This window comes from Mya arenaria, chromosome 9 (genome assembly GCF_026914265.1).
Source record: "Mya arenaria isolate MELC-2E11 chromosome 9, ASM2691426v1".
NCBI lineage: Eukaryota > Metazoa > Mollusca > Bivalvia > Myida > Myidae > Mya > Mya arenaria.
This window is the reverse complement of record NC_069130.1, coordinates 2071225-2098497: the sequence shown is the minus strand read 5'-3', so window position 1 is coordinate 2098497 and position 27273 is coordinate 2071225. Positions and strand designations below refer to the sequence as shown.

Here is a 27273-nt window from a genome sequence, read left to right as displayed (position 1 = left end):
CGAAAACCAGCCACATCCGACCGTGTAGGACTGGATTATGGCCCTTGATATGCAAAAAGACGTATCTAAGGGAGATAACTTTGTACAGAGAGCTGTTAGTGTATTGTTTGTTTGTCTCCTTGTAAAACAAATGGTTACATGCTTTGAACTAAAAATGACCAAAAGTGAAACGAGACAAATAGTTGTGAATATCTGTAGTGTAGTCTCCCTTTTATACATATAGCTACATGCTCTCAATAGAGCAATGTTAGTAGAGCATATGCCCTCATGGGCCTCTTGTTTCAAATTAAGTCATTTTATAAAATTGCATACTTGTTCCAGATTTGAGTTTTCCTTGAAACCTGGTCACGTGATGCGGAAGAAGCTGTCCGTTGTCATGAGAACCGAGGATGGAATATGGCTGGATATCAAACGGCGGGAGAAGTGAAAGGATGATCGGTGTTCAAGCTTGAGCCCTATATTTGCCTATTCAAACAGTTAAACAGTTCTGGGATATTAAACACTGCGCTAAATTATGTGTGCATGTGCACAGCTGCTGGCGTACGGCTATGGAAACGTTTGTATTCAGCTAATTGAAACTAGGTACACTCATGTACACATATTAATGAAAACATTTTGATACTTTTGATGTCAGTTTTGATGTAAGCAATGTTTAATATGATTATTTCTCTTAAGTGTCCATTGTATTTTTTCAAAATGCAATTTACTATCGGATTTTTTACACTGTTTATCAAAGTCTTTGCTGAAACGGTGCTTGTGATTTTTACCCATTTTTTACATTTATAAGATTTTCCTCTCGAAATTTTAATTAATTTTCATCTCGCTTAACTCTTGAATATCTGCATACAAAACTTATTTTTCTTTATAGGTTCTGTTTAAGAGGAACATCTTAGGACAACAATCTAAAATATTGAACTGTAATGTTAGGTGTCTAGGTTCATATGTTAAATTGTTTTGACGATTTAAATAATGCAGACAAATTAAATATCAATTAAACGATTAAATAGAGGATACTTGTTTGATTCAGTGAAAGATAGTAACATATTTCACCGAGTGAACACCAAAGGCTATATTTCATGAGTGGCATAGCTATGAGTGAAATATTTACTTTTGGTGTTCATGTGGTTAAATATATTCGTTCTTAAACTGAAACCAACATTTTTTCTTTGCATTATGTGTCTAATTTTTAGAAAAGCGCGCCAAAATATATGCGATCGTAATGCCATTTCTGAAATTATTTTGTTGAAATTGTGCCCCAGTCCGGAGCGCGCTGATGTTTGTTTTGGAATCGATAACGGGCTCATTTTAAAACAGAGAAAAATATTTTAATGTTATTTCACTGTTTGAAACAGTAAAATATCATATATATTTCACTGAAAAAAATATAAATCACGGGAAAGCATTATTTTATAATAAGTCTTAATCATCGTGCAATATCACTAACACAGGACAAAATTAAATGTTACGGGTACGAAGCCACGAGTCAAATATTTATTGCAGTGCTCACTCATATCAATGAAAGACTGAATACTGTCTTTCGTCCTATGGCATCCCATTCGATTGCTTTATTATCTATGTCAAATGTCTCATTTCTATTGAACGTTAACATGGCCTTATAATTGCATCTGACAAATAGCAAACTACGTGTGTTTTGTTGGTAGCAGTATGCTATACAGATATATTTGAAACCTTGAAAAAAACTTCCTTTCATTCCTTATTAAAGTATTCGAATTACAAGTTTAAAATAGTTTTCTGTTTCAGTATTTTTATTTGCTTATTACCATTGTTTACTCTTTGACTCATTATTAAATTTGTTTGAAAGTGTTCTTATTGTTTTATTTTATTTTTTTATGTTACAAACAACCTCGAATTTTCAAAATCCAAGTTGTTCTTTGAAGACATATAGATACCTCCTGATTACGAGAAATTTAACGAGGAAGGCTCGATTAATCTGGGAAAAAAGCATAAACAACGCCAACGAAAAAGAAGAAAGTGCAGCTGTTTATCATTGGTTGAAACATATATTTCTGAGAGAACTTAGATAATATTCAGGTCTTAAACAAAATGACATATAAACTTTAAAATTGGAATGTAAGAAAAATAGATATCATCTTTTAGGAGCGTTACACTAACCTATATTACACAGGGGACGTGGGAGAATGAATTTAAATATTATATATATTTATATTGTTTTAAGAGTGCACTCAATAAAGATCTAACATGGTGCACATAAGAGCAAGCTCTCAATCTAATCATTGATAGTGTTTTCCTTCAAACTTCTGAAGACGTCTTGGTCCTCATTTCTAATAGGCGTAAAAAGAATGCAGTGAAGTCGTGTCTTGGTATTATTTACACTTTACACCGCCGCCATTTATTCTGGGTACATTGACGCATCCTGTCTGTTCCGAAACTACCAAAATGTTAACCGAAAGAAAAACAACAGAACGATGAGCTTGCAAGGGTCGCGTGCAAACGAGTTGGGAATGTCGGGAAGCCGGAATCAATATTATTTGTTAGGCTTAAAAAGCTCTTAGCCAACGTCCCTCGAAAGTCCTGTGTTAGAAGTGGAACAGCTTGTCGGGGTATCGCCGTGCTCCCCATTTCTCTCTCACGGCGGTTGTCAACTCTTGAGAGGTGTCCTGAAAAGGAAATGGTACTATTTTTTTATAATTTCTTGACTACCAACTCACCATTGTAGAGGTTGCGAAACACTTAGTGCGGGTTTGTGTGTATGTTTGTAAACATATATGTACGTGTAAACGTTGTAAGTGAAGGTCGGGTATTGTTTGTGAATGTTCTTTGAGCGTGGACTTGTTGGATTTATGGCCATCGCACAAATTCCTTTCCTCATCGTTTGTACATTTTACCCATACCTCGATGACGTAGCACTTTACACAAGCATTGATGATGTAGCACTTTTACACATACCTTGATGACGTTGGACTTTTACACATACTTCGCATTCGGAGCACCTCGGCCATTTTTATCAAAAACAAACTCGGATGTATTTGGACGGTTTACACACTCGAAAAGTGGTACGTTTAAGTCCGCTGCAATTAATCTTAATTATGTTTGTAATAATACACTTCTCTGGCAATCAATTTAAACTTAGATCAATAAATACAACTCTAAACCACTACATAAATTTAATTAATGATATAATTTTAAAAAAATACGAACTACTTCTACTGATGTTACGGCATACATCCGAGGTTGTTTTCGATAAAAATGGCCGAGGAGTTCCGAAAGCATATTTCGATGACATTTTATGCGTTTTGTTGCTTCGTAGAAACGATAACCTATTAAAAAATATATCAATTATAGTAGCTTTCCTTTCAATTAACGCCATTTCTTAATCTAAGCACATGGAAACTGTAATACAAAACTGTGTCGGTAATATTAACGAGTGTTTCCATTAGCAATATCATCAAAACAAGTATTAAATGTTTAATGATGGAATATTATGCAATTTTCATTGTTGACTGAAGTACTTCGGATTCCATGCGGTTTTATTTACAGAATCATAAATTATTTCAAAAACGCAATACATAAAATATGCATTAAGATGCATCAGATGCTACACCTTGTTTTCTGGTTTAATATAGCCATCATGTATTTTTTCTGTATTGCACATGTTTAATATTGCATTGCTCTATTTCTTTTTATGAGAAAACATATCACTCTGAATGTTTGTAAACAAATTGAATTGCAAAACTAATTACTTAATTGGCAATATTTTAGCAAGTTTATTTCTCATTTTGTACTTATTATGAAGATTTAATTGCATTCAGGAGTACATTCTTAAGCTAAATCTTACGAGGATGGCGTGTTATTTTATCTTTATTTCGTGAAGACTTAATATGTTTAAACATGAAATGACGGTAATAATAAATTATGACGTCATATAACTGGATATGACGTTACTATTCAAAAGCAAGCAAATTTCGTCAAAAATAAAGTTTTGTGTTGTAATTCTTATTTGATATCATGTACGAATACATTCTGCTTATAAACAGATTTAAAACGATCGAATGTACATATCTGTGATCTTTTTTAATTATTCCGTGTACCACATTTCTGCAATTCATAAAGCGCGGGAAATGACATTGCTTTCTTGCATTCGGTTAAACACTTGTCCCAAAGCAGTTGAAACAGAGAGGTCTTTTGTGCTTCTTGTGATAATAGGAATCTGCAACTCCTCATCATATAATACACAGCAGTATTCATCTCGTCCAGGAATAATGTTAGTACGGTCGTGATTTCAATATCCTTTATATCTATCTTTTAAATTGATTTAAGAAAATAATAAAGATCAAATTCCATATCACTCTTAATTCTAATGTATTGTTATTTCTCTCCGTTTATAAGCATTTAAATGACCGAATAAAGAATGTCAAAATAATCCCCAATGGAAACAACAAAGAACCGTGCATTTGTACAAAAACTTGTGTTGCTGTTATTAAATAAGGCAAAATTTATGACAAGCTTTGGGAGTTCCCGTGGATTACATCAGAGGAAAAACTCAAATAATTATCGCCCCATATCAACAATGTCTTGGGCGTCGTTTCCTGCGTCATAACTTATATTGACACTCGTGTAGGTGTTGTTGATGATTTGATCATCCAGTAAGGTATAAAAGGACAATAAAAAAACATACATGGCAACGTGAAGAAACAATAACCTATTTGACTAATTCTGGTCAGGACCAAATATGAAATATACGACGATACAAACCTATGGCACAACGTCTAACGTTTATCAAAGAACTAACATATTTTAATTAAAGTTTAAAACTCAAAATGGCGCATGGAACAAAGTATTCAAAGAAGCAGTAAATAGATTCTAGAGGAGGGAGTGTTGTATTCCTGGGTGTTGTATTCCTTGGAATTGGTGTGAGATGTACAAAGACACAAAGTTTTGATTACATGTTTACTGTGTGAAGTCCGATTAACAAGTGCTTTTGGAGTGTTCAACATCAGTATATAAACAATACATGCAATAGAGTTTATGGTTAAAGGGAAGTAATGCAATTTAACTCATTGTATATCGTGCTGTTTGAGTAGCATCGATAATAAAACAGAACGCTTTCTAATATATCTATATTTTTGTTACGGCATTAAATAAATGCCCATTTACAAATTTATGCTGGTCGTTTGTTGATTACTTACTAGATACATGTATTGGATAAGTGTCAACAATGATAGCAACTGAAATTATTCCTAATCTTGTAACGAAACGGGATTAAACATAAAATGCCCTTGAGCCAAAATCTGATAATATTCTTAGCACTTATAACACATACACATACATGTTTGAAAGGACACACGCATCAAGTTTGGTAAACATTGGGACGATTGTTCAGAACTGTCTTAAAGTTAACAACGTTGTTAACATAATAATCGTTGACCTTCTGATCCGACTTTACTGCTCTGGCCCCAATTTCTCGAAACTTCTTAAGTCCCTTATAACAGGATTAAGCTAATCTCACTATTTTTGTTGTTCTATAAAATGTGTTATATTTACTTCTTCAAGAATTTTTAAAAATTATGTAGGAATAATCTGTAAGATTATCAGAATAAACCATTTTTCATTTATCAAAATTCATTTTCAGTATGTATTTTGGCTAATTGAAATAAGCGACTTAAGCTTGTTAAGCTTAAGAAATTTCGAGAAAATGGAGCCAGGGAGGTTACATGGATACGCTTTTGCTTCGAAATAGTAGAAACAAGATTTGAGAAAATATTTAACTGCACTTGTTATTTATCGATTTATGAGCAAACCATCAGAAAGTTCACGTTTAAAAGTGAACAACAATGTCTTAAATCACGTTGTGAACTTTGAAAAATGATCTGAAAAATCGGGCCAAACCTTAATAGGACATAGCATTTGATTTTTTTAATAATTTATGTTTGAGGGGTTTTTTAAGCAACTTTTTCACAGCGGGAGGTTCTTGCTTGAATGACTTTAATTGTGTAACAATTAACACTGCTGACCTCTTCAAGTTTCCTACAGAATGATATTTGGGCCATCATCGCAGTGTAAACCGAGTGTTCCTCGTACCCATGGCAACAGGGGGCGGGGCATATGGAAATATGGCGGACCTTCTTGATTCCCGCCATGCAACACAGGAACTGAAAAAAAAATCATACGAGTTCTTTTGTTATATGAAAGTAAATTGTATTATGTTATTAACTTCTTAAGAAGGTACGACAACATTTAAATGTCAGGGTCATAAAAAATGTTTTAACAAAGGAATATTATACATTAGTATGTATGTAGGTTAGTTGGATAAAAAAAAAAAAACATTCGCCACTATTACATTATAAAAGCTGAGCTAGAAACAATGGCATGCATTTTTAATTAGGACCTCGAATTGCTTTGGAATTTTGACCTTTCTGTTTAATATTGTTGTTAATTGGGACTTTTTTCAAATTGTGTTTGGTTATCCTATATAATAAAGAAATGTTTTGCTTACATATTGGTTTTAAGGTCAATATATGTTTCCATGCATGACCTTGACCTAAAACTGACATTGATAAAAATGACTTGAATACACAAACTATGTTAAAATACGTTAGTACAAGTATCTATTTTGCATATAAAGGTGTTATGGCGAAACTCAGAACGAAACAAAGTCTTTAGAATTAATTAAAAAAGTACTATTTTAATATACATGTAGATTACAATCAAAAGTTCAGAAATGCTGTTTCTTCTTTCATGGAAACTCATTTAGATTATAAGTTTGGATTGGTAAAAACACATATGTGATGATGTATATGTATTAAAGCAATTTACATACATTTCTAGGACCGTACACACCAAATTTTGACAACAGTACATACCTGATCGTCGGCGCTGACAATATAGCAGAAAACCAGCAACAAAACCAACATCCGACAATATCCCCACAGATTCCAAATCCTAGGCAAGACCATGTTGCAAGAATGTATGCTCAAAATATCCCCTGCAATTCCCAGCACGCACTAGTTCAATCTCGGAATATCCTCTTCAAATCGTTCAATCTCTGTTAATGGTAATGATGCGCTTATGAAACCAAGACTCGCGTGCTTTAATAGAAAACATTATTAAACCTTTTCCGCCCCTTTAATATGACTTACAGATATATAATAGCGTTAAAGACGGTTTGAGGTATTCCAGCCATGATAGCGATTGATTATGAATAAAAAAAATACCACACTTATATTATATGTTCAAAGCTGTTCGAGTTTAGATTATAGCCTACATTTTCAGCAAACGAAATCGCATATCGGCTTTAATTACGTAATACATGACATGATAACGGACATGACGTCATAAGTTGGTTCCCCATCTGTAGAGAACACGTTATTATCTAAGTCAGTTAGATTATACTGTGTAAACCTTAATGCCTAAGAAAGGATCGATCGCCTTGCACGTTTCCACCCTTCTTAATTATTAAGGTTTTACACAATAAGTTCCAACTATGACATACATGGGATAGTTAGTAACTATGACATACATGGGATAGTTAGTAACTTTGACATACATGGGATAGTTAGTAACTATGACATACATGGGATAGTTAGTAACTATGACATACATGGGATAGTTAGTAACTATGACATACATGGGATAGTTAGTAACTATGACATACATGGGATAGTTAGTAACTATGACATACATGTGATAGTTAGTAACTATGACATACATGGGATAGTTAGTTAATGAAATTTAGTCTTAAAGCTCATATCTCTTCCAAAGAGATCGCCAGTGGGATTTTGATTATTTTTAGTAAGCTTCTGACAAAACATCCACCAAATGTGTCATTTCGTCAACAATTCGTGTTATTAAGTGAGTTATTCAGCGGTTTGCGCATGATCGCTGTAAGGAATAGAGACATTCGCCCCAACATTAAGTAAGTTAGTATTTAGTACCTACATTACCTTAAACATAGAACAAACTTTTCTCCCACCCCAGATAAGTAGATCCAGATATTTGGTCATTCTGGAAATCCTTTGCCCACGGGCAAATATAAAAAATACCCGTATGGAACTTCTTTTTTACTATGCATAAAAGAGTTTCAGCGAAAAATAATACATTTTCATTATATTTTGACTAAGGTGGGAGAAAAAGCATAAACCATAGCCGCTCGTGCTGTGGAAAACCGGTAAACCTCATTTCCGACACAAAAACTACGCTCGGGTTTGGATGAACCTATCTGACACTCTCGGCCATTAAAGAAACTTATAAACCAACAGGGTGTTCTGTGGAAACTCGCCGTAAACCTCATTTCCGAAAAAAATCTACGTTCGGATTAGGATGAACTTTCTGACACTCCAGGCCATGTATGATACTTATAAATATCGCATTAGCTTGTCAATAAACTGTATTTTCAATCAGTAAATGGGACCATCTAATTAATGAGAGTATGACAAAATGTCATAAGATCATGATTTTCAACTGAACACTTAGTCAGTGTAAGAAATCGAATACGATATTTAACCTTTAATCAAATGAAGCATAGAGTAATATTTCCAGCTAAGTATATCTCGTTATAGCCAATTACAAATTGAATCGAAAAATCGATCTAACGATATGATCGTTAATAAGATGGTGCCAATATGCTTTTAAATGAAATAAAATTATAGGTAGTCATCAGTAATCAACAATTAGAAGAAGATAGCATTCTTACGGATGAAATACCTTACTATAATAAGAACTCCGTGTAGACGCCAGAGAGAGTATTCAAAATAATATGACACTGTAGACGATTCATTATAAAGAGAAATTGATTCAAGTATTATTAATTTCATCAAATTTCCCCATGAAATGGACGTTGTTATTATCATTGCCGAACCTGTGAAATCAATCGTGATAATGAACAGGTGAGTGGAATAAAAATGATTCATTCGAAACCCAAAGAAATACTAGAGTATATCAAAAACAATATATTGCGAAAGGCTATAAAACGCTATAGAGACAACATAACCAAATAAAAGTTTGTATTTTATTTATTCAGTGCAAAAGTATTATCATTAGTATATTAGTATATTATTACACGAAGTAGGGGGTTCTGCTATCGTTTGCGCATTTACGTAAGGTGTGTATGTTTGAGGGGGGGGGGGGCTAATAAATAAACACGACATGGACAGGTTTACTGTGGGGAAATGTTTACAACAAAAAAAGGTAGCGACACAGTTATATATTGAAGTTGATTTTGAGCTTCAATAAAGTTTATAAGTAAAATATATTCGTAAGCAGAACATGAACATTTCGTACCCAGGTTGTTTCGACCATCATGTCAACCGTCCCCTGTAGTACTTTGAGTTAGTGTTTGAAAATCGGACTCCTTTTGCTATCGGTAATCGAATCGAATCGGACCAAGCATTTCGATTTACTATCGAACAATAATCGAAAGTTCATAATATCATTTAGGAATACATTCTGTATACATAGTATAATCATGATCATTTAAATGGTTTAACCTGGAATCAGTATGTGTGATGCTATAGTCATGATTTTTGCCACAGTAAGTAAATATCCATAACATTTTACTTTCTTTAATAACTTAACGAAAACACTGACAACAAAAATAATTCTTCATAATTGCACATTAATTGCAAAATGGTGCACACCGTATCAAGTAATATAAGTTATCTTAGCATTTTATCCATGTAAAAGCATATTAAATATTTGTTAACAAGCTTAACATTCAGTATCATGTAATATTGAAGATTTCATTAAAATATCTTAATTTCATAAAACTTTCACAAAAAGTGAATTTGTTAATAACAACCGATACCAAAAAAGGTTTCAAAAACAGAATGCATCGAGCCGGGATCCCCGGTATTTGCAGGTCAGACAGGACCCACTTAACCGTAGAGAAAGATTACTGGGGTTTTACAAAATATATATATTATTGAGGTTTATGAAATATATAAACAATTAAAAACAATCTGTAATTTTGGGAGAGTTTCACTGTAATTTTTTTTAGCAAAAGTGTTTACATTCATCGCATTTGAGTAAGCAAGTGACCTCCCTTGTTTAAATGAACTCAACGAGAATTTACCGGAAAGAAAAATTGACATCTACTCTACTTTTACCGCATAACAAAAAAATACGTAGTTACCGGAAGTAAAATTAGCGACATCGATTTTGGACAACCACTATCGATTGTCGCCGACATAGCATTGTCAGCGACGATTTATCGATTGTACTCGATAATTGTTTCATCACTACTTTCAGTACTTTGATTCTACTATTTGGTACGTTATCTCAATCTGATGAACATGTGTGCAAAATGCAACCTATTTCAAATCTTCAAAGCGGTTGAGGGGATTAACTATTGAGCAAAGACGAAAGTGGCTATTTAAACGTTAACCTGACCTTTAAGGTACGTAGCCGGAACATTCGTTCAGCAGGTCGGTTAATGTGTTTAGCATTTGTGGTCAGCCACTGTAAAAAAACGCTCATCACTTCCGGAGTAATATGATCATTTATAAAAAGGCTACATGACCTTCAAGCCAAAATATGGCCTTGACCTTAAAGGAAAGTGACCTGAACATAGACTTCGCGGGTAATATGAAGCGTTCACTCATGAAAATGGCTACCTGACATGGTCCCGCTAAATGTGGCCTTGACCTTAAAGGTACGTGGCCCGAAAATTAACTTCGGGAGTAATGTGAAACGGTGACTAATTAAAATGTCTACTTGACCCTTTTCCCTTTAGCGTGACCTTGAAATTGAAGGTAGGTAAACCAAATATGGGCGTCGAGAGTACTATAGAGCAGACACTCATCAAGATGGTTGCCTGACAGTTTACCTCTAAGTGTGACCTTGATCGTAGAGGTACGAGGCTCAAACATGGACGTCGATTATTTCAATGAATACCTAGAATGTAAAATGGTATGAAAGCGTAACAAATTAACTAACTACAATGGGTAACTAAGTGAAGGATGTAGTTAAATGACTTTATGATGCTTACCCTGTTGAAATGCTGGCATCCTTTATCGAAACGGGACATGCGCTGGTAGTGTTGAAACTGCCTATCACTATGAAGTTCCTATACCCAAGTGTTCATTAGTTGGCATTAACCTTTGATCCCCTTTCCTCAAAAATATTATGGTTCATTTACCGGCTATGATCAGCCTGTACCCAAAGTTTGAGGTATCTGAGCCCAAGCGCTCTTCAATTAATAAACGGAAATGTATTTTAACTTCAAGGTCACCACAACCTTGGCATGTGACAGACTGACCCCTAAAGCCATAGGGTTCATCTACTAGTCATGACCAACCTGCCTACCAAGTTTGAGGTCCCTGTGCACCAGCGTTTATCTGTTATTAATCGGAAACGGATGTTCAGGTCAAGGTCAGCACGACCGTAAAATCAAAGTGGGGCATCTACTGGTCATGACCAACCTTCCAAGGTAGTTAAAGATCCCAGGAACTAGGCGTTTGCAAGTTATTGGTCGAAAACCGTGGGTACAGACGGACCAACATTTCTTGTTTATGTATTTTCCCTCTTTAAAAATAGCATCTTAAACGTGTATGTGTTGTTTCAATCGAAATCATAACCATATAGGCTCCTAACTATAATATAAACATAAAAACCCTAAACACACTTAAGATGACCCGGACAGACGGTCAGATTACTAAATGCCACCCTTCGTGGCATGAACGATTTAAAAAATCCAAAAAAAGAGAAGTTTTTATTGTAGTTTATTTCGTAAACCATGCTCAAAACTCGTGCTAAAGTGATTAAATTTAAAGGATTATTAATGTTTCAGTAAAGTCTGCATTTAATGGGAAAATAGAAAATGGCACTATTCAATAATCAATAAAAATGTTATGATAAAATCATATAGGTATGCATTAAAGCTATGAAACCATTCTAGAGTCTCGACTGTATTGCTCAAAGTCACTTGAGATTAAGTGTTTTAATTGTAATCATTTCACAGATTAAACAGTATCATACAATAGCGGAACATTTCATTCGAAGAAACGGAATTGTGTCAAGCATGGAAGCGTATACCACATAAACTGATGACGTGAGCATAGAATCTTGTAGACTTGTTTAATGTCGATTTGACGAATCATAACACGACATGCTGTCGACTTAATCTAATATTAAGTCGTTAAGTCGACTTTTTGTCGACACAAAAAGTTGAACTTTGGCAAAATGTCGTGTTATATCTTATCGAGTCGACAATATTTTTTATCATACATCGTTACATAGATAAGCCAAGGGTTTATAAAATTCAATATTTATACTTACACTTTACAACTAGCTTCAATTATACAAATATTTTCAAATAAAAAGAAAAATACATGTACGTATATGTAAAAAGAAAATAACATAATAATATCACAAATTTCAGCAAGTTTGTACAGAACACTGTCATGAGTGATTCGTGGATATCAAATGTGATTGTTTAAACATCACTTCGAGCATGCACTCTTACTGATAAATAAGTTTAAAATGCCCGAAATAATTCTACATCATTTTATAAAGACAGAATGGCTGTTTAAACCTTCATTCTAGCGGTAGTTTAAAAACACCATATATTGTTAAATTAAAATTGTGTGGTGACAAAAACACTGGAAAAAGACAAATACGAATAACTTTCTATAAAAATATTTTCTTAGGTAAAAAATATTTATATTTTGAAAAGAATCAGAAAATGAAATTTGCTGCAATTTTGTTAAAAGCGATTGAGGTTAAATAATCAAATAATGGAATTCATAACACGGGGATATATGAAGAGCATTACAATTATATATAATAAAAATATACAATGGAAAAAAATGTATTTACTAAAATGGCAATATAATGATATCATATTAAAATTTGCTTCAACGCAGAACTGTTTATAGTATTTACATGTATTAAATATGGCGAATGTATTAAAGAAATATTTTTATATAAGCGATTCGATTTGTTAGCGAACCCAGTTTAAAAAAAACAAAACTGGACGTTAAAATAGTTTCTCATTAATGGTTATTATTACATTGTAGAAAATATTCACATACGGTTATTTTTTAAGAAATTTTAGTTCAAGCAATTGCATTTTATGTTTATTTTAAAACAAACGGATAAACAGATACACGTTAAAAACAAACAACTCATTATGAATTGACATTTCATTATATAGTCGGACGTACACGGATGTTTAGTCATTATATTAATAATTAAATAATATTGAAATGTAAAAAGTTCGGACATTCCTATAAACTAAATGTATATAAGCTAGATATAAAGTGATCATTCTTACATTGTTATTTTTACTAGGACGTTAATGTTAAAACGAGACTCACACATGGTGGCAATGATTTCTTAAACCCCGTTGAAATATGGCTATTTTGTTTAATTTTACATTTTTCAGCTTTTGGAAAATAATCATTTGAACAGAATTTTTTAAGTCCTAGACTAAAATAACTCAAACTTTTAAAAGCGTTACTAACACTTTACTAAAAGCTGGAGCATAATCCGTCACATACTCAGTTACTGTACTAACAATAAAACTTTAATTTGAAACTGTGATGAAGTGTTATCATTGAAACAAGCAGTTTGTTAAGATTTTTCAAACGGAATAAAATGTTCGATTGCTGACACTTTAAAACGTGAACGAGTTCCTTTTAAATTGCATGCGCTCATGTTAACTTGTATGTTTTCATGTTAAATTGCATGTGTTCATGTTAAATGCATGTTCTCATGTTAAATTACATGTGCTCATGTTTACTTGTATGTGTTCATGTTAACTTGTATGTGTTCATGTTAACTCGTATGTGTTCATGTTGACTTGCATGTGTTCATGTTAATTTGCATGAGTTTATGTTATGTAACGTGGATGGTGTTAACTAAACATGCTTTCACAAACTAAAAAAAGAGTTGGTCGAATCAATGTGTGACGTCAGTATAATATGAAGCATGTTCAGAAATGTTGGAGAATGATTGAAAATGACAACTTTAAAACGAAATAATGTTTGATTATTTTTTTCATAGTTTTGAGTATTTTCATGAACATGTTGAACAAATAGCATCTATTCCGAGAGACAGAAAAACGTGCAATGACGTATGTACAAAGTTATGTAAGCAATATTATGACGATCGCATTTTAAAGCCAAAATCTGTCATTGTATTCTAGTGAACGAGTTTTTTATTTAAAAATAAAACTATTCACATAAACACGAAAAGATCAAAAATCTTTAAAAAGATGATAAACTAAACATATTGAATGCACATTTATTTCATAAAAATGTGGTCTCTTTTTTTAAAAAAACAAAATTGTTTGGGTAAAAAAACTGGTTATTTAACTGATTAGTAACTTTTTTTAAAGCCATATGATTATGAAATAAAAAATGTGTCAAAATTTAACAGTACAAGATGATGACGTCACTTCCGTTATATGTTTATTGCTGATGAAAGCGTATATGAGCCAAATCATTTACAGTTAAGAGTTCTAAAAAGATAACTTGCATGTTTTTGATATTATATATCATATACATAATTATGTATAATTATGTACAAATCACAAACCCAATCATTCCATAACAGTAGTTCATACCTCAAGTGACAATATAAACTTATCCATAATAACGGGTTCATTAAACAAAATGAGCACTTTGTAAAATCCGCCATTCAACGGAAAAATTGTCGCCTAAAAATGTAAATATCTCGTAATGAGGATCATTTTCGCCATTAAAGCTTGATCAATATTGTCTGATAACCTTGACCTTTCATGGGCGTCGTTTTGGCCGACAACAGCACTATAATCTAAACAAACTATATATCGTCCATGACAGCAAACAACTTATAGTAATTTCATAATAACCACTCCTCCAATGATCTGAAACAAAATCTAATTCCAAAAGAGACATCGTACTATGGCGCGGCGCATTTTGACATTAAAATGAATCTGTAAAAGTAGTTCTCGTCATATACAATACTTCTAAAAATGAAGCAGTGTCCATCGTTATTTCAGCTTGACCTTTATCAAGGACGAACATGGCTGCACCCAACATGTCAAGGTCACCTAACATTACCGTCATACAACTTTCGCAAAATTATATTTACATGACTAAAATATACCGCTAAAATCACTAATAATTATACAAATTTACAATAATAGTATACAAACAACTTTTAAAGTGTGAAATTCACTAACAGTTATACAACTTATACAATGATAAACAGTCTATAACCGTATAAACAATGCCGCTAACAAACTCAACATCACACACACAACTGAGGCCACAGCCGTCCCAGCGGCCTGCGTCACGTATGGATAACACATATCGGACGAACAGATGCACTGGTGACCAATAAACGACCTGACCTCGATGTCAGGGGAAAGGAAGGCTAGCTTATTCCGTAAGTAGGTCAGCAGTTCGCGGTAACCAATTGAGCTGTCGCGGTCGTAACAGCGGTTCTCCATTTCCGGTCTCGTCTCCATGCAGTTGCGGATGTGGACCGTGATTGTCACTGAAGTATATTTATTAATATTATACCTCACATAAATGTGTCCCTTCTTTGTATATATAAACTCGATCGGTCCGTATATCACTTATTTTGATAAAAATCCAGTTTTATGACGTCACCGGTCCATATCATATTTTTGGCCGGTACGGACCTCGCCAAAAATATAATATGGACCGATGACGTCATGCAACTAGTAGGTGCGGCTTGCTTTTTTCACAACGACGTAGATTTGTCGCAAGTAAACATTATTAGCTTTGTTCAATAAAACACATCTTAAGTGCATTAAAAATAATTAATGGTTCTATAAAATGTTCGGTATAATATAAGAAATATAACACACCACTTCGGGCCATATGGCATTATAAGGACTGGTCAGTCAGCCCCCGAAGGTGAATGGACCTCGGCTAACGCCTCGGTCCATATACACTTTCGGTGGCTGACTGGCCGGTCCTTATAATGTCATATGATCCTCAGTGGTGTGTTAAATATCTTTAAGATTAATTTCTACACACGTTTATACTTTTCTGAGGAGAATTCGTTCATGTTATAAAGTTAACAATAAAGTCCGTGTGAAATGTTTGAAAAAGCTTGTTTTAATAATAAAACAGCATCAATACTTCCAATGAGAGCTCTCTTGTTAATGATTTTTTTTAAAAGTGTCTGAAAATGATGTGTTTGCTACAAATGTTACAAACGCAACGAAGTAAATACTGAGCCCTAACAAAAATACATTTGGTTGGGGTTTTCCGACCCTACCCTACGAATAAGCCGTTTTTATAGCCAGTTGGAAAAACTGTTTAAATATGTAGTTTAATACCTTTAAAAGCTTTAAACAGAAGATTAAGTTAACACCATTCTCCGATGATGATAATTGCGTTCGTTAATAAAGCCCAATAAGAATAGATTAATAAAAAAAGCCTACCTGTTTTTAAAAGGATGAAAACCTAACCAAACCATTTTTGGGGCATGATAAAAATAAGTTAGATAACTAATTAAAAACAATCCTTGCCAACACAAAATTAGTGAGCAAGTTACTTGAACAATAAACACACCCATTAAAGATGCACTATTACTCCCAAATAAGTTTTACCACAATTAATCCAATTGTTTAAATATACTAAAAGGGATAAGTTAATGTCGAATACAATGGTTCTTATAAAGGGTAACGAGTTTACTGTGAAAGAAATGTGCAGAAAACACGGTATTTCTACCTTATGAGACTATAGTAGATCGCAATAATTATTTTAGCATTCACCAATCATTTAATATTTTTTTCGTTTTCAGCTATTAAAGCTGCACTCTCACAGATTGAAGGTTTTGACAACTTTTTTTTTATTTTTTGTCTTGGAACGAGCCAATTAAAAAATCCATAGAAACCAGTTATATAAGACTGCTGACAAAAAGATCGCAGATTTTTATATTTAAGGTCAAAAATTGATGTTTTATGCATTTTTCCTAAACCGTTAGTAACGGCACGGACATGAATTATAGGTCCGTGGTAACGGTTTAAGCCATAAAACATTAATTTTCGAACGGAAATATGAAAATCTACGATCTGATTTTTTGTCAGCAATCTTATATAATTGGTTTGCAGATATTTACGCAAAAATTTGCTCTTTTCAAGATAAAACAAATAAAAGTTGTAAAAATGGTATATCTGTGAGAGTGCAGCTTTAAATATACACAGTTACAATATTCTTATCAGTAATTCGTATTTTCTATAAATGCATTATTAAGTAAGTTGTAAAAGGTTTATCACTCAAAATTTATGTTTGTTATACATGTGTATTCATTGATTTTGAATAAGAGTGTCAGTTTAAACAGTGGACAAAACTGTCGATGCTATAAGACGCATTTTAATAGCATGAACAGCTTCGCTTCCACTAAAATTAAACGAATACTACACTGTATCTCATTACTAACGCCTTTATTATATTCAACGTTTCGTTAAATAAATAAGTTGTTCGTATTATAAATACGATTTAGAAACGCACCGTAGAATTCACGAATAAAGGAGCACTAGCGTTCAAATTCGATAAGAAAAAGGTGCTTTTTCAGATATTAGTCAATTATCTTTACAAATATGCTTTAAATGAGTATATTCATTTCCTGTTGCTACGAATTTTGTCATTAGGTCCTGAAAGTCGAAAAAGTTTCTAGAATTTCGGTTCGTAAATTGTTCTCCTTCAATCTGTTTCTAAATGTTTAACAACTGATATTGTTATATAAAATTAAATAATGTCTATTTATTATGATTCCGTAATTCTCTATAGTTAATAGTATGCTTTTGCAATATTTATCTTGTTAATGGCCATTTAAGGCTTTTTTATGCCAATTTGCCAATAAACTTTGGAACTTGAAACTTGACAATATCAAGGCACCTTTTTCGACTTTCAGATGCTAACGACGCCCATTCGGAGCTTCTCGGCCATTTTTATCGAAAACAACCTTGGATGTATGCCGGTACATCGGTATAAGTAGTTCGTTATCTTTTTAATTATATCAATAATTCAATGTAGTGTTTAGCTTGTATTTATTGATTTAAGTTTAAATTGATTGCCAGTGAAGTGTTATAGTGCAAACATAATAAAAATTCCCAAGAGTTGAGTCATTAAGTAAAACTGCAAAATAAAATCACTTCGCGATCTACTTGCAGCGGACTTAAACAGTACCGATTTCTGACTATGTAAACCGTCCTTATACATCCCATGTTGTTTTTTATATAAATGACCGAGTGCTCCCGAATGAACGACGCCATTCTCAACACACAAAAAAAGTGATTGAACGGTCTAATTTTACGCACGTGTCGTGCATATAATGTTTTTTAGAAAAAAAATACTGGATTGTTTTTATAATACAATTATGTTTTCCTAAAAATATAATACAATTATGTTTTCCTCAAAACTAAGCACACCTGTTCCATTGTATTCGTAAATACTCCGGCTAGATTCAAACACGCATTACGCCATTTTAACCGAGCTAAATGCATATGCGATAACAATCGAGACAATCCGAATCAGTAAAAATCGCCGCCATTATTTCATTGCAATCGGAACTCCTCGGCCATTTTCCATCGACATCAACCCGGCCTATAACAACCGGATGTATATGGACGGTTTACAATGTCAGAATTACTAACATTAAAGAACGTTGCAAGTAGATTGCGCAGTAATTTCAATTCAGCAGTTTAATAAGTCTAAGGACATTACTCTTAGGAATATTAATTATTTATGAAATGGAACCCTTCACTGGGAATTCAATTTGAACTTAGTATTACAATTTACTCGTTAAACACTATAATTAATTAACAATATTTTAACTAAGTTACGAATAACTCCTAATGGTGTTACGGCATAAATCTGAGGTTGTTTTCGTTGGAAAATGGACGAGGAGTTCCGATTGTATTTCAATATTGAATCAACTTACTGTCAACTTTATATGATCCTCCAAGATACACAACAGCGTTCCCGAACAGGTACCCACACCTGTTAATTTGTATACTGGCCACCGGACACACAGTGTCCATGACGCCCTGAGGTGGAATAAAGTTCTGTCCATTTGTACCAGTACCAGTATTTGGCGGATACTGTTGGTTCGGATACTGCTGATTCGGATACTGTTGGTTAGGAGTATTTGGGTCGTATGCGCCACTGCAAATGTAAATAATTACAAAATATATAACTTATTAATAATCTCACGTGGCAGACGTTGGTAGACGATTTCTTAGTAGGAAAATAGCTATGCGAGATAGTGTTGTAATGTATGTAAATCAGACCATTTGACACCATTGACCATAACACCCTTCTTCAAAGACTCGAATCTGACTTTGGATTTGCAGATAAACCTCGTCAATGGGTCGCATCATACCTAACAGACCGCTACCAAACGGTATGCATCGACGGCAAACTCTCTGAACCGGTCCTTATGAAATTCAGTGTTCCTCAAGGATCGGTACTGGGCCCAAAATTCTACACGATGTACACTAAGCCGGTCGGGTCTATCTGTAAAAACCATCGTCTAAACCACCATTTTTATGCAGATGACTCCCAACTCTATCTTTCGTTTAAACCAACTGACCAAGCATCAAAGGTAGTCACAATCACGCGAGTTGAACAATGCCTAAAAGAAATCATATCATGGATGAATTCAAACATGTTAAAATTGAATGCAGACAAAACTGAATTAATTATTTTTTCAAGTCAAAAACACTCCAAACTTGTTGAAAATCTAGAACTGGAAATTGGCGATACGAGCATAAAACCATCAAAAACTGTTCGAAACCTTGGTGTTACGCTTGATTCGAACATGCACATGGACCAGCATGTTAATTCGGTGACTCGAACATGCTATGGTCAGATACGACAGATTGGTCACATTCGGCCATATTTGACCGCTGATGCCACCAAGATTCTCATAAACTCGCTTGTGACATCACGGTTAGATTATTGCAATGCTCTCTTGTATGGCGTGCCGAAGTCAACAACGAACAAACTGCAAATTGTTCAAAACACAGCTGCACGTATCATTACGAAAACAAGCCGTTTTGAACACATAACACCAATCCTTAAAGACCTTCACTGGCTTCAAATACAAGATAGAATTAAATATAAAATTATCATTCAAACTTTCAAGACTTTGCATGGTCAGTCACCGGTTTACATGAGCGACTTAGTAGAGGTTTACGTGCCAACTAGAAACCTGAGATCAGCAAGTGCAGCAACCACCCTTGTGCCACAAAAATGTCGACTGGTCTCTTACGGTGATAGGAGTTTCAAAGTTGCTGCCGCAAAACTATGGAATTCTCTCCCGGACACTCTCAGAAAAGAATCATCACTTAATTCATTCAAAAGAGCTCTCAAAACACAACTTTTCAAAACTTGCTACAACGTATAGATAACAACTGTGGCTGTTTTTATCCCTACTTATTTTTACGATACAGAACTACAGTAACTGTATATATATATGTATATATATATATTTGGTTTCATGTTGTTGATTTCTTATTCTTATTTTACTTTTTATGCTTATTTTATTGCATATTGCATTTTTAGACACTTTATGTGTGTGTGTGTTTTTTTTTTTTGACAACATATGAGTTTCACTTGAATTGGTTTAATATGTTAAAATATGTCACTTTTGGTGATTTCCACATATCTGCGATATGTCACATGTTTAATTGTAAAGCGCCCTTGAACGTATTTTTTTTTATGAAAAGGGCGCTCAACAAATCTGGTCTAATAATAATAATAATTCGGAACTCCTCGGCCATTTTTATCGAAAACAACCTCGGATGTATGCCGGTACATCAGTTGAAGTAGTTCGTATTTTTCTGAATTATATCATTAATTAATTGTAGTGTTTTAGAGTTGTGTTTATTGATCTAGCTTTTCATTGATTGCCAGTGAAGTGTTTTATTGCAAACATAATTAAAGATTCCCAAGAGTTAAGTCATAAAGTCTAACTGCTAGATAAAATTACTACGCGATCTTCTTGCAGCGGACTTAAACGTTCCACTTTTTGAGTTTGTAAACCGTCCAAATACATCCGAGGTTGTTTTCGATAAAAAATGGCCGAGGTGTTCCGAATGATATCCGACGTGAAATAAATTGTCTTGTATCTTGTATCTTGTTGACTACAGACCTTAACGGTGTTAAAGAATGACTAATATACTTATTAAAAATCGAACAGTTTGCATCAACTGCGATTTTTCTTATAAATACTTTTTAAATTTATACTTCTGAAGTAAAGGTTCGATTTACGGTCAAAGAAATTTCTGCAAGTTTTGTAACTTGAATCTCAATTTGCAAAGTGTCCAACCTATGTGTCATGTTGTTTTAATATACCAAAATAAGAAGAATAAATGTCGAAAACAGTGGTTCCTATGAAGGATACCGAGTTTAATTTTGAAAAAGGTACAGGTATTTCTACCTTAAGAGACGATAGTAAATCACAGTAAATCTTTGAGCACTCACCAATCATTAAATATTTTTGCTAATTCAGCTTTTAAATACATGGTTACGATCTTATCAGTAATTAATGTTTTCCATCAATGCATTATTAAGTAAGTACTAAAAGGTTTATCACTCCAAATGTATGTCTGTGATACATATGTATGTATTGATTTTGAATAAGAGTGTCACTTTAGTCCAAGATATACACGTACCCGAAGGGGTTCCTCTGCTTACACCCTGGGTTGTACTTAGACGAGAGTATCCGTTCAATGTTGATGAAGCCCTCGAACTGCTGGTTCCGTTCCCATTCCAAGTGGGTACACTCCAGACATCTCAGGTTGCCGTACACTAAGACGAGAAAATAGTTTTGGGATTGAATTTAAAGAACGATTGATGCATGTGTTAAATTTGAATGATAGAACAACGTCCGAGTTGGAACACTAGAGGGGAATCGCAGGTCAGCGTATACTGGGCAGTTGGCAGAGAAAAAGAAAAAAATCGTTTTAAAATTATTTTAATATTCAAAACGTTCAAGGTCAGGTTTTATTTATTGTTATACAAGAAGTCAAGATTTGTGTACAAGAAGTAATGCACCAGTCAATTATAACCATAGCCTCCAGGTCCGGCGGTATACCGGGGATAGCGGGGGAAACGAGGCAGTGCAAGACTAGTGCAGTATACAGCCATTAATTTTATTTTATAGCTTGAATATTTTAGGCATACGGCAATGGGTAAATACAGCCTTTACAAGAAACATCTAGTCGCGTCCGTCCGTCCTTCTTTGGACAACGGGACATGTAGCGGTATACTTTTCTCCATATGTTTTTGAGGTATTGACTTCAAACTGCATACAACTCAAGTATTATCTGTGTTGAGGAGTGGTACATGCATGGGAAACATTATATTGTGTAGGTTATTTTTAGGGTAATCGGCCATTGATATTTTGAATACGGTTCTCAATGTTTTCCTTCTATCTGTATTGGGGAGAAGTGCTGGGCATAATAAACATTTTCTGGTATTATGAAGTTATTGCCCTTTGATATTTTGTATACTCATTTTTTCCTTCTCTACATAACTTCATATGTTTTTGATGTATTAAATTCAAACGTCATACACATATTAATTGTATTGAGGAGAAGTGCTGTGCATAAGATAACATGTTTTGTGTATGATATTGCCAAACTGATGTAATGTATACCTAATTTGTACTTCTCTACATAACTTCATATGTTTTTGTTGTATAGACTTCAAACTTCATACACATATTAATTGTATTGAGAAAACGTGCTGTGCATAAGATAACATATTTTGTGGTATCTTTAGAGTTTTTGCTCTTTCATATGTATACTCATTTTATACTTATCTCCATTTCTTTTACAAATTAAATGTCTTTACAAATGTTTTAAAAGCTACACTTCACGGTGTTTTACGATTTGTCAAGGCGTGCCAAAAATATGCATAAATAGCATTGCTGACTGCTACTGACACATGCTTTCACTATTACAACATTTAAACCTGTAGTTATATAGTCGTTATATATATATATATATATAAAATGATAATTATACGTTTATATATTTTTAAAGATGCACTCTTACTCCCAAATAACATTTACCTTAATAAATAATGTCGAAAACAATGGTTCTTATCAAGGATACCGAGTTTAATTTGAAGTAATAGTGCAGAAAACACGGTATTTCTACCTTATGAGACAATCGTTGATCACTGTAAATCTTTAAGCACTCACCAATCATTTAATATTTGTGAATGTTCAGCTATTAAATACACGGTTACAATCGTGTTATCAGTTATTGATATGTTCCATTATTGCATTATTTAGTAAGCAGTTAAAGGTTTATCACTTAAAATTCATGTTTGATATACATGTGTATGTATTGATTTTGAATAAGAGTGTCACTTTAAACGGTTGAACAAAGAAGAATAGGTACTAGAAAATGTTCCATTTATATAATTGAACTAGCTCTCCGCCGTCATGCAAATAGGTACACGTGTACTCGTCATAAATCATAGTTTATTGGTTTTGCAGTAAATTATCGAGGAGTGAATGCGAAAAGGTTCTAACTGACATTAAATAAAGAAGTAGATAGGACCTTTTCGCTTTCATCCCTCGAGTTGATAAGAACATGTTCTACACGATATATGTATTTGCATCCTGTTTAGATAATAGTTGCCTACGTATTTTATTGATTTATATACTAACACATGATGATGATGATGATGAGGATGATGATGATGATGATGATGATGATGATGATGATGTTGGTGGTGGTGATGGTGATGGTGATCGTGATGATGATGATGGTTGAGGTGGTGGTGGTGGTGGTGATGATGATGATGATAATGATGATGATGATGATAATAATAATAATAATAATAATAATAATAATAATAATAATAATAATAATAATAATAATAATAAAAGTGTGTGTTTTAATATGTAGTTTAAAACATATAAAGCTGTATACAGAGATTATTTTTACACCATTCTTCAACGATGACAAAAACGTCAATAACGTTTTTACATAAAGTCTAATAAAAAATGATAAAAAAACCTACGTACCCTACCTGCTTTAAAAAAAAAGGTACATGTAGTAACTCAAACCAAACCATTTTTGACCTTATTGAAAATGACGGCCATGCACTCTGAGTTTCTATTTAAATATAGACAGTCTAGTACATGTGAAATCGATCCGGCATTTTATCGAGTGTGACACATGTTGACGACTAGGATGAAGAATCAATGAATGAAATGAGTTGAGTGACCGGATTGTCTAAAATAATAGACGTTCCAAACGGGATTCTTCTTTTCCCTGAGGTGTTTGCCATATAAACAATAATAGTAAAATTCCGTCCACGTACAATTATTTTGGCATTGAAGTGACCGGAGTATAGTACATTGTTATTACTTGAGAACTATAAACCTGCAAGTACTATTAAACGATAGTTATCCTTATTTGAGTTGGTCGAAGTGTCTCCAAAGCACCTCTAAGAACTGGGGGTAGTTTTAACATGATACGTAGAGATGTTTTTGAACCTAAGACAGTTTTTCAAAAGTACCACTGGACGGCTGAACATTAAAAAATACAGGACTCTCTATTCTTGATAAAAATGACCATAGAAAAAGCAATTCTCTCCCCTCCCCATTAGTATATTGCCATTTTCCACACTTAATAAAAAAACCGTCATAAAGGTCAAAGCCCGCGAACTGACCATACGGACGCTGACATGTTACATATGGTCAAGCTATTGTGCGGTCATCTTTTCGCCTCTGGTTATCTATTTTCTTTCATTTTTGACAGGAATTATTGTATTTTTATTCAATTAAAGGTATGATTACGTCATTAAACGCATATTTATACGATAAATATATATTGTTATTAACAATTGGTGCATCAATATATGCACTATAAGACCTTTAACAAATGTTGTTAATATTGTGACAAGAATGTCAATAAATAGATGTATTTCAAAATATGATAGGTTTATATAACTTGTTTCGATTTTCAGATCATTATAAACGCACTATAATGTCAAAATAGGGTTTAGTATTACAGTATAGGTATTCCCTTTAGAAAACGAGTCACGATTTGGTTAAAGTTAGAATTTATATAAGATTGCCAAATCAATGGAAATGCGTAATATTGACACACATTTTAAAGCTTTGTTCAATAAAGACTCGAAATTGGACGACAGAAATCATCACAATTTGTGCATAAATTTTGTTTTTCAAATCCATATTTAAAGTCTCTGACTGTGAACAGTAAAGTTTAACTTTTAATAATCAGCTTAAGACGTTAAGTTGTGAATATGTTAACCACATTATACATGTGACTGAAAATCAATTTTAACATCGCGTTACCGGCTTACCTGGACCAGATAATAATTAATTAAAGTTGTACACATTAAACTAGACATAATGAGTTAAACAAACCACAATTCCTACCTCTACAAACTTGTAGAATTCCTATAAGAAGTCCGGTTACATATAAGGTATCCATTTTGTTTGAGCACCGTACGGTATTTGAATTATAGAGTCATCAACCTATATTTAGCAATCGATAGTGTGTGCTCAGGTAAACTTGTGAGACTATCCGCTTATAAGATGACACTTAGCGTTAACCAGCATAGACCGCCAACCTGTAATATGCGTATTTTCGCAATTTTTTGGTGATTTTCCCGAATATTTTTTATCACTTCATATTTTTTTTCAAGCTTTTAAATAAGAGGGAATGTCGATCATATTTCGTAAAAATGGTGACTGTTTCATTAGATGTCGCTTTTTACATGATACGCGTCGGTTAGTCCGAATCGTATCTCATAAGCTTACGACTAATAAGAAATCAAAATAAACACATCACGGAAGGACGTTGATGCGTAACACTATTGAATAAGGCAATAAATTTACAAAATCTAAAACCCAAGTTTCTTTCACAAATAAATAAAAGAGTCATAAATATGTTCTCGTGTATTTAAGCTCTAATCTAGACTGGCTTATCCTCTTATACGTTTCAATGCAGTCTAAAAGCTTATCGAAACAATCAAAGAGAATTTGTCCAAAAGCACATAATCTAAAAAAAATATTACTTTTTTTTTCAATCGAACGCCTCTTTGAAATAACGGGAAACAGGAAGTCGACAACGTACAACTGCTAAATTAGAGGGATCGGCATTTTGGGTAATGGTGTTTAATAGTAATATTTGAGATTATTTCGGTTGACACCCCCACCACCATCCCCATCGTCTAGCAATAACCAGCACACACACAATTCGTTGGGGGATAGCACCGTGTATGTCATATTTCGCCCTAGTATGGTTGTACAGGTATGTACGGTCCCTACTGACACCGTAAACAACGCGTTTAGGAACTGTGTCATTAGGATAGTATGTTGCGAGACGTTAGTCAACTGTTACTATGACGTAACACGTTCGTTGTTTGTATTGGCGTTTGAAGTTTACCTCTATATAACAGTAGCCAAGTAGATCTCATTTCAACAAATAAGTGATTCGTGTCGTTTATTTCATTACTACAAATTTCTAAAATGCGTCAATAATTTGATTTTAAGAAAATAACAAAATGCAACAAATATTACTCCGACTTGTAGCTTTTAATAACTATTTCGCTTGAAATATTACAAAGTGCGCGGTGTTGGGGGCCGTTTCATCACGATTTCTAGGAGCGGCACTATACCTACAGTGCATTGAAAATCTCGCCTTGGTACATAACTGCACCAAGAATTATTGTTAAAACGGTTCCCAGGGGTTCCCAGGGTTATGTTTACGAAAAGTCTCAAGTCCAAGTCCTGACTCAGGAAAGCCCTTTTATTAAATTACAAAGAATCATATTTATTCCATTCGTTTTACAAAAATAGTTATGAATACTAGTAAAATATCGAATAGTAATGAAATTCAGCATATTTCATCATCATTACTCAACAAGAAAGACTGTTATAATGAAAGGAAGGTTTGCAGTTCTCCCACTTAAGTCTGAACTCAAGACTTGAGACTGTTCGTAATTCATAGCCCCTGATCAAAACAAGGCCATAAATTGCAGATTTTTTTTAAGTAATGACGCACAATGGCATGGTATTCAAACTTTCGAAACCAAACCTATACTGGTAAACAATGAAGAACTTAAATGCAAGGCAGATACCAATATCCACAGGTGTTTATACAAAGGGCTCATCTTTCAAGGTTTAAACACTCGGGTTATATTGTATTGAAATATTTATTTTCATTGAAAGATAAACATCAGATGCATCATACGGTATTTGACAACAGCACATAAATAAGTGAGGTTTAAGGACATAGTTATACTGTAATGAGATACTCATTCTGAATTATTCAAA

General features: G+C 33.6%; 3 protein-coding genes across 4 annotated transcripts in view; 1 reads left to right on the top strand and 2 right to left on the bottom strand.

The window, feature by feature from the left end:
- The window catches only part of LOC128202792 (ultra-long-chain fatty acid omega-hydroxylase-like), a 29727-nt gene extending 27901 nt beyond the window's left edge, over window positions 1-1826 (top strand). For both annotated transcript variants that reach the window (XM_052903926.1, XM_052903927.1), the window contains exon 13: window positions 322-1826. In XM_052903926.1, coding sequence (XP_052759886.1) covers window positions 322-427 — 106 coding nt within the window. In that variant the 3' untranslated portion in view covers window positions 428-1826. The remainder of the gene's footprint in view (window positions 1-321) is intronic.
- Window positions 1827-1992: 166 nt separating this feature from the next.
- LOC128246404 (uncharacterized) lies at window positions 1993-6952 on the bottom strand. Its single transcript, XM_052964590.1, has 3 exons — window positions 6843-6952; window positions 5994-6131; window positions 1993-2639 (listed from the first exon to the last, which is right to left on the bottom strand). The coding sequence occupies exons 1-3, from the start codon at window positions 6933-6935 to the stop codon at window positions 2559-2561; spliced, it is 312 nt and encodes a 103-aa protein (XP_052820550.1). The 5' UTR covers window positions 6936-6952; the 3' UTR covers window positions 1993-2558.
- A 4727-nt stretch (window positions 6953-11679) lies between these two features.
- Window positions 11680-25531, bottom strand: LOC128202995 (uncharacterized). The gene is made up of 4 exons (XM_052904215.1): window positions 25372-25531; window positions 21620-21755; window positions 18883-19106; window positions 11680-15459 (listed from the first exon to the last, which is right to left on the bottom strand). The coding sequence occupies exons 1-4, from the start codon at window positions 25424-25426 to the stop codon at window positions 15173-15175; spliced, it is 702 nt and encodes a 233-aa protein (XP_052760175.1). The 5' UTR covers window positions 25427-25531; the 3' UTR covers window positions 11680-15172.
- Between the last annotated feature and the right edge of the window lie 1742 nt (window positions 25532-27273).